The following is a 17826-nucleotide window of genomic DNA, read 5'->3' on the forward strand; positions in this document are numbered from 1 at the left end:
GCCAACAGCAGAATGAACATCCTCATTTGTTTGGTCAGATCCAAGATTTGGTGTTAGAACTGATTGGCTGGATAACACACGGCCCTGTGAATACCACTGGCAGTTGGCCAAACACATGGGCTTGGTGCCTAGATTCACAACCATGCACAAAAAATAAGACTTTTCAGGTGCAGTAGCTTATATTTGTCAATGGCTTGATACATTTCTCCAACAATCATATACTTTTAATTAATTGTAACACCATCTGTTGGGTAGTCTGCTAAACTGGACTAAAAGAAGAGTTGTAGAATGTAATTAGTATACAGCAATGAATTCTGAAATCCTTTTCTGTTGCTGTGAGCAACAGCTAAACCTTTGCAGTCCAATGGTTTCATTCTATGATAGTTATGGTACTTTAATATTATCCCTAAAAAAATAAAGCATCTTTTGAAATCTGTTATTTTCCTTTATATGGACATTGAGGATCTTAGACTTGTTATTCAGTGACATTAATAATATCAAATATTATAGTAATAATTTCTGGTAATACAGATGTTCTGCACATTTACAAAACAGTACGTGATGTGAATGCATTAGAAAAAAATGCATTCAGTTGTATTAATGAAATGGATGCTGTTGTTCTTTTTTATGGAGATTATTCAGCTTACTTCAGCTAAGAAAATCAATATAACCAGTCACACCTTTTATTGTGAATGATGACTTGCTGTTACTTTGTCCAGAAGGCAAAGACATCTAGATTACCATGTGATGCAATATGCTGGCTAGAAGGAATACTTATGAAGGACATGTCCTATCTACAGATCAACAGATGGTCAGTAAATGGAGTCCTGATCTGAAGGAACAGTGGACATTAGCCATTTGTGTCTCTGTGGAATTTTTAATGAAACACAAGATTTCCTGCAACCATTTAGGCTTGCTGTAGACAGGTATTATGTATTACCAGTTGTATAAAAGTAGAAATAAATCAATAAATGAAAGACTAAAAATTCAATATGCAACAAGAGCAATAATGGTTTACAAAGTTCAGAAACAACCAGATTTTACGAATTCCACATAGATCAGTGCTGTAAGTGAATTTTCACTGACTTGTTGAATATGGTAATTTTAAAATTCAGTATTATTTCTACATTTACTGACAAAAATTCTTAGAGTTTGAAGGTAGGATCTTTGAAATTGATTCCTCCTATCTATGGGCTACTGCCTACTACTGTGTAAGTACTGACTATTCTTGAAAACCTAAGTCTAAGGAGGAAAAGAAGTATTATAAATATGTGTTTATTTATTCAAATAACATTAGTCTGCTGTAAAAATGTAAATTGTTCTCTGTCAAAAAATAATTACTAATTGTTAGGAACAATACTTACCATGAGCAGGACCTACCATGTAAAATCCCAATTACTTGTTGCATGCTTTGTTTACATGCATGGAGTGCTATACATTTTGGTATAGTGAAGGTTCAGCATGGTGCACTCCCGGCACAGTATGCGGCTGCATTTGATCTAATTTTTTGTTATTTCTATTGGAAATTCCAAGTCCAAGGTAAATATTTCCTGCGTTGGGGATGTGACAGAGTAGCACTGACTATGGCTCAAGAAAGAAAAATAACATTAGACTTAAAAATCACAGTAATGGCCTGTATACCATCCAGAACTCTTTTAGTACAAGTGAGTTACCACTAATTTATAGAAATGAGCTTCAATACCTTTTATACATTTATAACTTCTATGTAGTAATTTGATTAAATGTTACTTTCATGTTTATGCTATGTAGGAGCTGCTGTCAAAAATATACATAATTCACAGTAAAATATTTTTTTCTTTTAACATGTTTATTTTAAACATAATTTGTCCCAGCAAGTGAGAATAGACAGAACAGGTCAGACTCAGGACACATCCTAAATAGTCAACATTTGATTCCTCTACCTTTTGTTTTTCATGGACAGGTCTCATCTGTGCTTTGTATCTAAGGAATGCATGTACACAGCAGAGATACCGAAGCTCTTATCTGTTCAGGACCAATAATCATGACAATACATCCCATCAGTTCACCACAAGTGCTCAAAAATTGTTTCTTATATCACCACAGCCTGGCCTGACTGGGTTTCCATGAAACACTGGTGGCCTGTAAACTGATGGACCATGTATTCATGAATATTATTTTCACACACATAACAACCCCCTTTTCTGTATGTAAACATATTCTATGTGTTCCAGGCACACATTCTAAATGATATAATATGAGAGCATATTTATAAATATAAATTTATACTTATTTAGTTGAAGTGCAGCCTTAGGTTTAGAACAGTGTCCCTGATATTGTAAATGACAGGGTTCTGTCAGTGGCATACTTGTGTATGGGATAGTTTCAGGGTATAGACTTTGCATGCCTGTTTTTATTATATATCAGCCAAGTTCAAACAATGGGCCAGATTTATTAAAGCTCTCCAAGGCTGGAGAGGATACACTTTCATCAGTGAAGCTGGGTGATACAGCAAACCTGCAATAGATCTGGTTCAGGGTAGAAAATATTTGCTAACAAATAGCAAATGACCTAAGAAATCCATTCCAGGTTTGCTGGACCACGCAGCTTCACTGATGAAAGTATATCTTCTCATGCCTTGGAGAGCTTAATTTAATTGGAGCTTGGTTGTAATTACATGGCAAATTGTAATGTAGCTGTTGAACACTTTAAGTATGTATTAGCCACAGAGGTGGACTGGGATCTTCTAGCCTGTAAGGCAAACACAACTCACTCCCATTTTGAGGTTTACCTTTTGGGCTAAGGGTCCATTTACACCTCTCCACTTTAGGGCACAGCAATAATTCAAAGCTGGTATTGTGTATTGTGCCTTAGGTAGCATGAATTGTGTTAAAGCAGCCTCTTCATGTGAATGGTTGCCAACACACCAGAGTGGACATAAATGTAGCAACACAGGATCACTGTGCATATGCATGGTAGTGTCATTTAAAATGCACATATAGAGTGTTACCATATATCAGTGTGAATCCAGCCTAATGAAAGTATACCACCTAAAATGCTGCACAGTCACTGGTGTCCATGATAAAATTTGTTTTCCTAAAGTGAACCTGTGCCTAGATAATGCATACTCAATTGTATTCTAACTCTGTGCAAGCAGTAAAAGCTCTCTCAAACACACCCTTATTCATTTCTGTATTGTCAAGTATTGTAAAAGTTCACAACACGACTAACAAAACTGGCAGAGGTTTCTGAGCTGTTAGAAATCAACTGAAACTTAGTCTTAATGATCTTAGAGCATCCCTAGGAAGGAATAAAGTTAAAGTAGTACAATGAATTGATAGGACATGCAGTCCCAAACATGAACATACGATGCCCTTTGGTTATCTGTTTGGAAGATGGAGGCTGCAGTTACAAACCGGAAAAGTAAGTGTTACCAAAAATCTATTTCAAGCGATAGAAATATGTTATATGGAAGAAAAAATGAGGCTTGAGTGCTTTAAAAGCAGACAGTCATGGATGGTTTGTACTACTTGTCAAGGATATGTAAAAATTTCAAAGTCCATAATCAGGGCACAAGTGCACTTTACCCGGTTTATGTACCAAGGCTTTTTACAAATATATGCTAAGGATGAGATTTAAAAGGTTACATTGTAAACAGAAAATACTTTATAAGCTGAAGAAGGTAACTTCTGCTTTGTAAAAATGCTATGAGTCCACCTAAATAAAATATTTCAAAGAATACAATAGCACCAAATATTTCTCATCATTCTACCTCTTTAAACTACTGAACACGAGGCATTTCACAGTTTTGCACTCTTCCAACTTTGTCTTATCCTGCAGCTCCCTGTGTTCAGTCACATAAATCTTAGAGTGGCAAAGGAAGTTGATGCCCTGTCGAACTCTGCGATTGCAGATCTGATCCAGATGCAAAAAGCTATATTACACAAAGGATTTATCACTCGCTAACAGTACCATGCAGATTGAGGTTACAGTCAGGGAGAATTTTCTTAAGGTCACTAGTTCAATATATATTTGTATTAGACAAGAAGCAAACTGGGACTGATTTATTAAAGCTCTCCAAGGCTGGATATACTTTCATCCAGCAAACCGGGAAGGGATTTGTTTTGCTATCATTTGTTAGCAAATGTTCTCAGTCCTGGACCAGATCCATTTCAGGTTTGCTGGATCACTCAGCTTTACAGATGAAAGTGTATCCTCTCTATTTTTGGGGCGCTTTCATAAATCAGACCCATATCATTCAGCTCAGTCTTCCCCTAATCAGTCACTATTTCAATACCTGATGGGTTTTAATATATAGGTGAAATAAGCATCTTCAGTATCAAGGAAAATCATCCATCATCGTTCCAGTTTGCAAAGATTTTACAAAATTTGTAGGAAAAATCACATACAGTTTTGTGGTGTACACAATGCATTCACGGTAGTAAGAAAAGGAAGAAACAGTAATACAACCCAAATAAATAATTCGGAAACAATAATTAAAGGTACCAGTAAAACATTGATCTACTATTGATTAACTACAGTAGTAGTATATGGAGTCTATTTATAGAAGAGTGAATCTGACATTCACTGAAATTAGTGAAGAATCTTCCAGGTGTATGTGTATTCCATAGCACTAATTCTCCACCAGTGTATGTTTCACTGTATGTCAGATTCATTGCTTGCCAAAAAAACAGTTGTTCTCTTTTTGTTTTACACTGAGCATGTTGAAAAGTTTAAAGTGTTAAAATTCAAAAAAAGTCAATCCTTTTCTGCAGGGCTCCTTCCCACTACTAATAAATTTCAACTCATTGCACCATAAGTCAAAGCATGTCATATAGCAACAAAAGTTTTTGTAAAACAGCTTGCTGTGCTCTTTACAATATGATTTTCTGAGCATATTGGGTTATAAGAATTAGCTTTCATAGACAGACTTTAACAGCAGACAGATTTTTAGATTCTTATCTGTTTTTTTCCCTGAATGTTAAAAAAAAAAAAAAAAAGAGAGAGAGAGAGAGAGAGAGAGAGAGATTACAGCATAGTGACTAGTAATCTTTTCTTTCAGCAAAAGAATCCCAGTTCAAATCCCTAATACAATATTTGTATGAGTTTGTATGTTCTCTCTGTGTTTGTGTGGGTTTCCTTCCTCAATCAAAAATAACTGGTTGGTCTTATACTATTGTGGGACATTAAACTATTCTATTACTATAGTAAGAATATATGATTGTTAACTGTAAAGCACAGTGTAAAATAAATACCTAATATTTGTAGGGATGTTAGATTGTGCTCATATCTAAAGGAAATTTTATTGGCAGGGCTAAGAACTTTGTAAAGTGCTGTCTAACATATTAGTCCTATATAGTATATAATAATATATGGCCGTACCAGCCTAGTCTGTAGGAATTCCCTAGAGGAATATTAGACTATCTAGGACTTTTTAAATTGTCAATTCTGATGCTTCAATTTGTTATTATTTATTAAAAAAACATTGCTTATACAATTTATAATCAATGGGTACCCATTTGTTCAATATACTGGTGAAAAAAGAATTTCTGTATCAAAAATGAAGTTAGTAATGTGATTAGGTGATTTTCCTTTACCCCATTTGTAGGTATGCCAGCCCTTATAGAAAATATTTTGTATATTCAATAGGGCTTTTATGGCACAATAAATATTCAGAATATTAACTTACACAACTGCTATTCTTAACCAAAATCCACTACTTTAGGGATCCATTTCCTTTCCATTCATTTTATAATAAATAATTCTTCAAGCTGGTCCTTCAGTCCATATTCCTAGGATACTGGATTTCTGTTTAAAATAGCAGTTGTGTAAGTGTAATACATTTTCCAGAATATTTAATATGCAATAAAAGCTGTATGTGTTCTCCATGTACATTTTATTTCTTCATTTTTGGTGGGTCAATGGCAGCACCAATTTTGCTTTTATGAGAGGAGCTACCGTATTTTCCTTGAGCTTACCCAATTTTACTTTAGGCAGTTGGGGTTGACATCCCTTAGGAGGAGGGCTGCACACTTCTGGGCTGTTTGTTACTACCATGTTCCTACCATACTAACAATATTTATACACAAGTACCATGTGTCATTGTATTCAGTTCTGGCAAATACAGCTATAAAAAAACACAACATAAATTACACCCATCTGTATTGCTATGTGCTCTTTAGAGCCTATTGAACAGATTCTAGAGCAACAGAAGTCATTTACCAGACTCGATTGTGAGTCCCAGATGATTTACTAATTTGGTTGAGCTACCCACCCAAAGGAAACGCACACTGTAGTTGGGACGAGTTGCAGGAAGGGTATAACAGGAGCAGTTGCATTCCACAGAATATGAAACTTTTCTATTTTAGCCACACTTTGAGATTTGATTTTATAAATTCAGAGGAAAAACTGGAAAATAACTGTCACACCTGGATGATTACTATGGGTATCATGTCAGCTCCCTTACACTTTGATTTCCTGTTACATTTATTAAAATAGTGCAAGGAGAAGTGAATTTATCCCCAGCACCCAACCACATTCAAGTGCTCATCAGTAAATTAATAAAACAGGATTTTCTGTTGTCTTTACATTCTGGACATTCCTATTGGTTTTATGGGTTCCTGGTGCTAAAGGGTTCAGATATATGTTACATTAGTACTTAATGTTAGCATTGTGTTCTTAGCCATCTCTTTTAGTATAGCCTTAGACATTTTTTTACTTTAATGAATGAATAAACAGATACGACAGCATCATAACAGTACAAATGTACAAATACAGTAACATTTCTGTTTTAGAAAAGTGAATGAGACAAAACGAAACCAGTCAAACAGCTGAACCCAAAAATAAAGAGTGAATCGAATCAGCAACTACAAGAAAGAAGAGGGTGTTTGAGATATGTAGAGTAGGTGTTGCTGTTTAATATGTGTTCTCTTCATAATGTCTTTTATGACAGACATGAAAATAAGTTTTGCATCATCCTGCGGCTTTGCTATGGAAATATTTAGGAAAATAAGATGAGTGAGAAGGACAAACGAGGGAGCAAAAATGAAGAGGACAGGAGGTGTGGTAATGAAAAAGACAGGTGGTGAGAGCAGAGGTGAGCCAGGCCTGTGGGATGAATGCAACATTAGCTGATTATTGCAGGCTGTCACTCCAAGAGCTCATTATCCCGTCTCTCATTGTGATGATACAATAACTTCCGCCAGGAAGGGAGCGTGAAGGGAGCAGATTAGACTTATGTGCAGGGAATCAGAATGGCTCAAAGCTGCTGAAGAGGCTGGACAATCTGCAGTATCACATAACATGCAATATAATATAAACTATATAACCCCTGATGTGAGACATAACCACTGAAGTGCCTTGCACAAAAAAGGAGCTGCAATTTTTTCACATAACCAAATGCTTGTCAAGCTGTCTTCTGCAGTGCAATATCATTCAGCAGTACGCGTGTTCATTCTCAAAGCATTACACTCACTCCTTCTGCATCCTTTACTACACAGTTAGATAAGGATTTCTGGCAAATGGTTAGATTTATTGCAAATTGAAATATCCACAACATGTTATATGAGAAGGGAGTACAGAATAACTGGTAGACAAATTACATGAGTTGGGAAAACCTGGTAACACAGGTGTGATAAAGGAAATACAGTCAAAAGGCAATGGTAAGAGCAAATGTGGTAAAGACAGAGAAATGGATCCAATGGATCACACTTCACTCCACCACTAAGTGACGTCTGTAGAAAGGAAGTGTAAAAGATGATAAAGCATGCATAGTTAGAAAGGTGATAAAACAAGCAAGTAAATAAGCATATTGCAAGACAAACTATGGTAAAATGGCTATAATAAGAACGTAAGTAAAAACATATTAAGTATAGAATAGCAGCAATACCTCTATAAATTTGGTCATCTGATCATACACAAATGACAATAAAGAGTACAGCAAACACTGCCTGTCTTTCATCCATGTCAAAATATATGTATCATATACAAACAGCAACATCAATACACTCTACACTGTCCAGTCTTCCTAAAAAGACCAGTGAGGAGCAAGGCAATGAAGTCAAGGACTTCTACAATGACCCAGCTTTGCTCAGAGGTCACATAATGGGTCCAAAAGCTTTTCTGCAAATGAAAATTAAATATAAATACTGGCCATTGCTGCATGAAACAGAAGAAAATAATGGAAACAATGGACGAATAAGGAAACGGCAATAAAAAGAGAGCAGTTATGAACAAAATATGACATTATAGGAAAAAAGAAACTAAAAATACAGGCCATTATAAAATGGAGTAAAGAGGTAATAGTCTTAATTGCCTGGACCCTGGTATATTCCTAATATACTGCCATTGCACTTCTTCTCCAGGTGTAAAGGGGAGTTTTTCCACTAATGAAATTGAAAACAAATTACCAGTCAGGTAAAATCCTTTTCAATAGACATATTTAGGGTCTCTAGGTACTGCAATTTGGTTCATATGTGCACAGAGTACATTGAATAAACCTGGAGGATGAATGAGATTTTTGGGAAAATGTTTAGAAACCTAGAGCTTACATCCACTTTTTCGAGCAATTTCCATCACAGTCAATTAAACACCTCTTCAAATAGCACCTAGTATGTCTTGGTATAATATTCCTCCACAGGCTTCCAAAAAATCTGCTGTGTTCAGAATTTGCTGGTTGCCAGGGGTTCAAAATCATCTACACCTGTCTATAGCCATCTACGGTATGCCCGCCTGTTACCAATTTGAACATTTCCCAGTGGGTATAATGCATATGTTAACAACCTATAAAAGCATAAAGTAAGCTAAAAAATTATGGATGCCATTTATAAAGTTTAGAATTGTTGCTCTTCTGCCACGTGGAACTAAATTTCAAGGTAAGAAAAAAATGCTAAAAAGAATTATAAATGATGAACATGTCAGGAATAATGAATAGGAAAACAGGAAATTGGGTGACTATTCTGTATACATACATATATTATTTTAATGAGAGACATTTCTGATTTTAAAAATAATATAATCAATTATTTTCCCCCCAAACTAGACTTTGTTGTACTTTAGGGGAAACAGACCACCTTTTCCAAAAAGTGGATGACTATACAACAATCCTTTATAAGTGACAATGTCCAAAGAGGGTACAAGCCAATTATACTTCAAGCATGTGTTTCAATATAGAGACAGATGTAAGAAAAACCAGGGATAGCTACATTTAACATTAACCCATTCAGCATTTTAGGGGTTAAGGCGAATGAATATCGCGGGAAGGGAAGACAATTTAACCTTCGAGCTCCCTCTCTTCACGCAGTGTATAAAAGTTCACACCTCTGGAGCTCAGTAACCCTATTGACCCTGTGCCCAATGACCAGAGTTGATCCTTTATCAACCAAAAGTGTTATTGCTCATAAATATAGAGTTGTACATCCGTATACATATATACACCTATTATATATATAGAGGGAGAGAGTTAAAGTCCTTTCGTGTCACAGATTTTGAAAGCACAGATGGTCACCTAACGATTTAAATGCCCATGCATTTTCCATGCAAATCCTCCCATGCACATTCAGACACCGGAGGAGGAGACCCATAGTCTTCAAGGTTATGAGAGCTCCCCCTCTGTATGTTGCAGTCCTTTTAGGATTGGGGAAGAGGCAGGATGAGCTCCTGAAAGTTTGTAAAGTTCATGGCTTCTTATCCCCATGTCATTACTTCATGCCACTGCGCAAGACCTGATTTGCTGCTATTAGCATCACGCTAATGATGAAAGCGATGGCAAAGGCGCAGATTAGACTTTTACGCACACAGGTCTGGCGGATTTGTTGGTTTGGGGAACCTAAAACAAAGATACATCAAAATAAAGCACAAATAGCTCCACATATAACTTAACAAGGAGAAAATATTGAAGTCTGTTACTAGATTTAGTTCACATAACATCTATTTATAAATGTTTTAACTTTTATTTTTGTGTACTAAGGGCATATACCAAAAGATTGGAGTGTAAAGGGGTGTATTTTAGATATGTTGGGCGGGTGGAAGTAGCAGGACCTAGAGATGTTTTGAATGTGGGAAGTGAAGAACAGTGCAGTATCAAAGGTGATACCAAGACAAAGTGCCTGTAGGGTGGGTCAGATAACTATTACAAAAATGTTACCGGGAAATTGTTTAGGTGAAGGACGATAATAAGCTCTGTTTTTTCCAGATTGAGTTTCAGAAACCTGTCCAACATCTATGATGAGAAAGCCAACAGGCAGCATTAAACATTAATCAGGACAGCAGAAGAAAAGTCATGGGGGACAGATAGATTTGTATGTCATATGATTACAAGTGTTGTTGTAATACAAAGGAAATATATGAGTTTGCCTAGTGAGGAGGTGTACAAAGAGAAAACAACAGGTCGAACACTAGGAGGGAAGAGAGTGGGAGAGGAAGAGCTACCATTGAAAGAAACTTAGAAAGAGCAGTCAGATAAATAGAAAACAAGCCAAGAGAAAGCAGTGTCTCCAACACCAAAAGAGTTCAGGATCTGTAGTAGAAAGGGATGATGATGATTGAAGTGGGTCATGTAGGGAGTTGGAGTTCAGAAAGCTGGTTAGCGTTTTGCAGACAGGGACTAGTTCAGTTCTTCTTTTAACTTTGATGATTTAATCTTTGAACTAGGTGACTAGGTCTTGGGCAGAAAAGGTAGTCATAAGGGAAGGAGATGTAATGTTTAGAAGTGAGTCAATTGTGGAAAAGAGGCAGCATGGGTTGGATACTTGTGTGGATTTTACAGCAGAGAAGTATTTTTGCTTGGCAACAGTAAATGCAGTGTTAAAGAGTTGAAGTTTTGCTTTGGAATCAGGAAGTCACTACTGAAGCCAGATGTGTTCAGCAAAACATTTGCAAATAGATCACAAAATGCTTTTATACTATAACAGATTCCAACATTTGAAAGCTGCACCATTGTGCTTTAAAGCCTAAAAACCTAAAGCCTAAAACTCTGGAGACGTCAAAAACTACCTTGCCTTGGGGCTACCCCCACAGTAAAGGTTAAATGCTTGTTAAGGTCTAGAGGGGGGATTTAAACAGCAAATTTTCTTACCATTTCCCTTGCTTTCACAAGGTTAATTCTCTGTTTGATCAGTCACCTGTAGCATTAACCATTAAACACTCTGTGCATCACTCGCAGGATCTGACATCATTGTCAACAATGTAAAATCCAAAAGTCCTGCACTAAGTAAGGACACTAAGGGCCTGGAAGTTGGATGGAAAAGCAGCCACACTAGCAGCAAAGGGTGAATAGAACAAGATACGTAAACTTGCTTTTCACAGCTCCCCGCTAAACCTAAATATACATTTATTTCTTGCAGTACAAAACTGGCCACAGTGCAAGGGAGTATTTTTTTTTTTTTTTTTTTGATTCCTGGCGCTCAGCTTTACATACATACAATTATTATACAGATTGCATCAACATTGGTTAAAGTTAAAGCTGCTTTTTTTAGGTGGAGCAGATTTTAACTGATACAGTATGCAGGGATGTTTGAACTACACAAGTGAACGTAAGGGGAGAGTTATTCTTGCCCACATAAATGTGTAAATAATAGTACAGAATGTAACTTGCATCAGACATGATGAGACAATCAGTGGATTAAAAGGAGTTTTATGCAGACCTTCCAACATGATCTTCTCCATATATTACAACCAATATGAATGTAACCTTTCAATACAGAACTTAAGAATAATAACAAAGGTTGTCTATTAGTTTTCCCTGGCAGCTCATGCCTCTACCCTTTTCCTTTTCCAGTGCTGCCGATTCAGTCTCTTTTGTATTCAACATTTCTGGGAGCGTAAGATGACTTTGTCCCCCAGCACATTCTGTGCTTTCTTCATCCAATTCCTAACATACTGCTGAGTACTTCTGTGAAGTATGGGTCAAAAGAGAGCATCTAACGCTCCCATAAGTGGTAAAGGCTGTAGGGCAGACTATTGCAGGGAATTGATGGTATGATATATTTTTACAACTCTAACAGGGTCTCTTTAAGAATAATAACTCTTTATTGCAAAAGGCCAATACATATTTATAAAAAGTTTGTATATACATGTATTCAGGTTAATCTGAAACTAGTACAATATTGGATGGTTATATTCTATTATTTTAGAAGGTAAGTATATTACCTCTTCTAATTCAGGGGAGTGGTGGTTTGATTTCCTTAGAGGCATTCAAGACTCTCATTAGAATGATCCTGACCTGGCCTTAAAAGCCATAATCTTTACTTAATTAAAGCACCAACTCTCATATCACTAAGCCCCATTCTCCATTCAACAGCCAAATGCCAAGGCTTTTACTGCCTACTGAAGTTCCTGTATTTGATATTCATTTACTATGGCTAGAGGTAGAATCAGCAAAAAAACATGGCCTAAATTGTTAACTTGGGCAGAAAATGATTGCATTGACTAATGATTATAGCAACATTTGAAACAAACCAAATATTCTCAGAAATGTCCTGCTTGGTATGTTAATGTCAAACTAGTAAACCACAGATTGTAATTGATTGTTATGGGTTATAGCACTTGAAAAGTAGTAGTCAAGCAATGCAGAACGAGATAAAGCGTGACATCTCTCCACCTAGCAGAGTTACATTTTGTTAATTGTTAATTATAAAATGATGCTACTAAATATTCTTTAAAGCCATAATATGTTATGACCCTTTTTTTAACAGACTGACAATCCAAATTAGAGTTTGTAAATGTACTTTTCGAAACTCACTGCATTCACACCTAAAAATTCAGATGTACTGTAGATCATGCAAAGAGACAAAATCATTAGACTTACTCTCCATATCGACCGAACAGTCCCCTCTTGTACCCAGGTTCCCAGCCTCTTCAGTCAAAATGATGTTCTCAATGTCACGCATGGACAGGTGCTCGCAGAAAGTGTCATACAGTAACCTCTTCAGTTCCTCCACTGATAGTGACTGCATGTCACACTGCAGGGACACCAAGGATATGGGGTTCACTGCTCACAAGATATCAAACTGATAAATATCTAACATTAGCATGTTGCAATTACATCATTAGAAAGCAGAAAACTAGGCTCAATTTTTAATATATACAGGGTGACGCAGTTGGCTCAGTTGCTAGCACTCTTGTGAGCCCTCTTGGGGACAGTTGGTGACAGGACATATATATATATATATATATATATATATATATATATATATAGAGAGAGAGAGAGAGAGAGAGAGACACTTTTTAGGGTACACCATGCTAGTACCAATATCTATTTGTTGCTGCATATCCATAATAAAAATCTACAATTCCAACACATCCAGTTTGGTTTTTTGGGTGATCAATTGGAGTTCTGGTGACTGTTGAGACAATTTGAGTACAGTGGACGTATTGTCATGCTTAAGAAAACCAACATAAAATGATTTAAACTTTATGACATGGGGTGTTATCCTGCTGGAAGTAACCATCTGATGGATACATTTCAGTCATAGAAGGATGGACAGCAACAATTGTAAGGTAGGCTGTGGCATTTAAATGATGCTCAAATGGTACTAAAGACCTTAAAATGTGCCAAGAAACTATCCCACCCCATTAGGCCACCACCACCATCCTGAACCATTAATCTATGCCAGGATGGATCCATGCTTCCAAATAGTAAAAGACAGGCTGTGAAGAAGATGCATCTTACAGCCTTTGGAAAGAGTTAACACACCCATAAATGCCAAAAAACCCTTCCCAAACACTCCAAAATGCCTTCTAAACACCCCAATACACTCACCCATTAACATGCAAGGATATTCTAACACTTTTTTTGCCACATATATTGGTTTAAAAAGCCTTTATACATGCATAAAAAAAATAACAAAAGCTGCGATGGCATTTATAAGCATTTAAAAATGAAGTCAGTGTATACTTAGCCCCCCATAAAAGGGCAGGTAGGTAAAACATGACCCCCCCTCCAGAAAATGTGACACATGTAATTTGACATAGGTGTGCCACAAATGCAACAAGGAGAGAGGACATACTATCATGTAAGTACATGAAAATACATGCACATTACCTTCCAAAACACAGTGTCAAAGTCAGCACCACGAAATTTGTCTGGGATCCCAGAAGTTGTTATCTTTGGTCCCAATAACGTAACAAACTCCTCAAAGTCCACCTGACCATCCCCTGGAAAACAAGATGAATAATTTAAGCTATGTTACTATATTATGGAAAACAATACTGTAAAATGTGCCATAACATTTTAAGAAAATGTAGTTTGTGTTGCAGGAGTAGCAATATATACATGAAAAAGTGACAACTTGAATGGTATTTTAAATTTCAGTAATGGTTTAAACACAATTAGGCCACCAGATAACTTTAGTTTCCATGTATTTTGCAGTTTTGAAGCTTTCAACAGCTGCCTTACTGGAGGTGATTTGCAGCAAAATGTAGCCTCTGACTCATAGCTATCCCCATCCTTGGAACAAAAGTACCACCTAACACTGTACTATTTATTTATTCAACCCAAGTGCAAATAGCAGTTAGTATTAATAGTTCCATTTATTGAGAATGCTATAACTGTGCACAACGGGTTTACCAAAAGACATTAACCTACAAATTGGTCCCTATTTTATTTTATTTTTTTTACATTTTGGCAACAAGATAGTGAGGCTGGTAGCATTTGCCTTCTCTAAAATATTCTTTGCTTGCAATCTAAAGATTCATAGCTTCTGATACATGTTAAAGCATCTGCTGAAACTCTAGTTGATTTTAGGCCTACTGAACCCTTCCCCTGCATTTACCATCCTCCTGAAACCATATCACAGGAAGGATAATGTTTAATCCATGTATACTGAGTTGTTCAGGTAAAGATAGCTCAAAACTTCCTCTGTTTCAGTTACAACCCACCTGAATCAGACCAGTGAGTGAGAAGGAAGTAAAAGATGGCTGAACTGCACCAAGAAACGTATTGTGGGTTAAAACTATTAATTCAAACATACGCGTAACAAGATTGGCCAGCAGACCTAAAGTCAATACAAAGGTGGTAAAAGAGCTGATAATGAGATTTTTTTTTACATATACTATAAGATACTCTAAGATGCATAAAAGTGTTTAGTTACACAGATAAAGAGAATATTTCAGCCATGTTGTAATAATAAACAAAGAGAGGATGTCCATACAATACTAAAAATAAAATTGTCCAACAAATTGTTGGTCATTCATACAACCTATTGTTGCTCTAAAATTAGCTAAACACAATGAACTAAGACCCAAGCATCTACAGTTCCCAACCCCTGTTAAGGGCATTTATCTGGTTAATCCTCCTGAACTCTGCATTGAGCAGTAGTAGTAGTGTGCCATATAAATGTTTTCATTGGTATTTATCACATGGATCTCTGGGAGACAGAAGACAGGACAAATTGAAGGATAAAATACAAAAACTGATATTGACCTTGGCAATTTGGAAATTATCACCTGTTCAGACTGTTTGAAATGTGATTAGAGCCGCATTTAGTCTTTAAAGTTGACCTGTGAGTAACTGCACAAGTCTCCATGGATTAGTTCGTAGTATATCATCATATACAAAAATAAAAAAATGTTGACAAAAGAAGTCACTTCTTCTATATTAAACTCCATTGAAGTGAATTTACCATAGACTGAGACTATGTCACTATTTCACAGTCTTCTCTCTTTCAGTAATTAGACTATCATTGTAATTTTACAGCAAGTCACACATCATGAGTCTGCAACAGGGGTGCTGAACTGCATAAACACCAAAATGTACTTGGTTGTATCATCTATGAGCTGGCATCCAGTCAAGAAGTGGATAATGACCCTGGATAATTCTGCAGAGAGAGGGGAGTACTGTTAACAGTGATAAATGTTATACAAATCAAGTGTTAACACAGGCAGAAAACAGTGTCAAAGATCCAAAAAGGTCTTCCAATTTTTCAAATGTTATGTGAGCATCCTTGTAGTAAAGTGGGTGTTTTTGATCCAAAAATATCATCTCAAACCATATGGTAGAATATACCAAAAGAAAACATAACTATATTCAAGATATCAAAACATATACCAGGATGCTTTAACTTGTGTGTGTGAGATTCCATCATGCAGGATTTTCCACATAGGAAGATTATTCTAGGACTTGGCATTGTTTGGCCCCCAGTGTTGTGTCTAAAGATGTGGATGCTGTTCCATAAAATGCATCACACAAACAACAAAACAATTTTGTGCCAACAATTTGTATTTTCGGATGTTATCATTTAAACTGGGACTGTATTATCTTTCAATTTGTGCTTGCTATTTTGAGGCCTAAATTGCATTTAGCTTGTTTTATACCTTTTAATATCTTGAAAAAAGTTATGTAAAAAATCTTGTGTATTCTACCATGAGGTTTGAGATGATTCTTTGGGATCAAAAACTCCAACCTAACTACTAGATTGATTGCATTACATTTCACATCAAGTGTTACATTAACACATTATTTAGATTGGATACCATTGACATAAACATTTACCAAATTATTGGTCCCCTTTTAATCCACAGGAATACAACTTTTGCAATGAACTTGCTCATTACCTTTGAGTATCCTAATGTTTGTACATACTTTATCAACATGCATGCTTACAGAAACTTGAATTTGCATGCCTATTGGATTAGCATTAATACCTGTCCCCTTATTGTGTCTTTCATCCTGTGATACTACTTATAGAGTAGAACCTCGGTTATCTGGAACGCAGATAACTGGAAAATTCAGATAACCACCCCCCAACAGCTCCGCTTTCTTGATTGCTCCTGCAGCCCTAGCGGAGCTGTGGCATGAATTCTGCATCCAAGAACACATACCACAGCTCCACTAAGGCTGCAGAGCAATCAGGAGAGTGGAGCTGTCAGGAGAGCAGGGCAGAGCTCTGCTGATTGCTCTGCTCTGTGATTGACTAAGAAAAAGGGAAACCCTGATGACAGCTCAGGCGTCATCAGGGTTTCCCTTTTCTCAGCTATTCAGCCATTCAGCCCTAGAGGTGGGGACAAGTCTCCCCATTCAAGTCTATTGCTAAATTGCAGAGAAACCTCAATTTCAGAGTAACCTCAGTTAACCGAAAACTAAACTTATCCTGAATCGCCCATTCCCGGTGGGTGCCAGATAACCAAGGTTCTACTGTAAATTGCTGTGATTTTTTTTTTTTGCTGTATGGAGCAGAAATTATTTGAAGCACAACATATGATAAGAAGTCAATACAGTGATACCTTGGCTAACGAGTGGTCCTGCTAACGAATTTTTCAGTTAACATTTTTTTTCCACTGTTTAGGAGACTCGGCTAATGATTATGGACTCGACTAGCAAATGTAAAAAAACGCACAAATGGGAAAGTGCTTGTGTTCAGGACAGAGACCGGAGGGAAAGAGGAGGGTGGTTTGCATGGGTTGCAGAATAAATCTTTTGTTAAACACAGCTGAGGATGTGGGTGATCTTAGAGGGGTGAGCTCGTCTTCAACGTCTTGTAACTCTTAAAAGACCAAAACAAACTCTGCAGTTGTTTCTTTTTGCATATCAAAGCACAGCTTGCCCTGGAAGTTATTGAATGTCTAGTTTCCATAAAGTTTTTTTTTTTTTGCTTTGTTTTTTTGGATACTGCTTATCAGGATCCTTTCTGTGATGTTTAACAGAACTTATCTAAAGTCAAAGAAAAAAAAAAGGGGTTGGAGGTTGTAACAGAAAACCTGGAACACAGGGTTTCTCAATTGGAAAAGGATATAAACTCTCTTTACCAACAATAAATATCTGTTATTGTTTTCTATTAATGATTTTAGAATAGAGTTACATAGGAAAATGATAGAGCTACATAGTATCTTTGAATAATTTGATAAAGACAC

The 17826-nt window shown here is 36.5% G+C and overlaps 1 protein-coding gene across 1 annotated transcript in view; it reads right to left on the reverse strand.

The window, feature by feature from the left end:
• Positions 1-5021: 5021 nt before the first annotated feature.
• Positions 5022-17826, reverse strand: part of CABP7 (calcium binding protein 7) — a 69995-nt gene continuing 57190 nt past the window's right edge. Inside the window, exons 3-5 of the mRNA XM_072415287.1 lie at positions 14021-14133; positions 12785-12938; positions 5022-9805 (exon numbers count right to left, since the gene is read on the reverse strand). Coding sequence (XP_072271388.1) covers positions 9678-9805; positions 12785-12938; positions 14021-14133 — 395 coding nt within the window. The 3' untranslated portion in view covers positions 5022-9677. The remainder of the gene's footprint in view (positions 9806-12784; positions 12939-14020; positions 14134-17826) is intronic.

The sequence above is a fragment of the Pyxicephalus adspersus genome, chromosome 6, assembly GCF_032062135.1.
Source record: "Pyxicephalus adspersus chromosome 6, UCB_Pads_2.0, whole genome shotgun sequence".
In the NCBI taxonomy this organism is placed as follows: domain Eukaryota; kingdom Metazoa; phylum Chordata; class Amphibia; order Anura; family Pyxicephalidae; genus Pyxicephalus; species Pyxicephalus adspersus.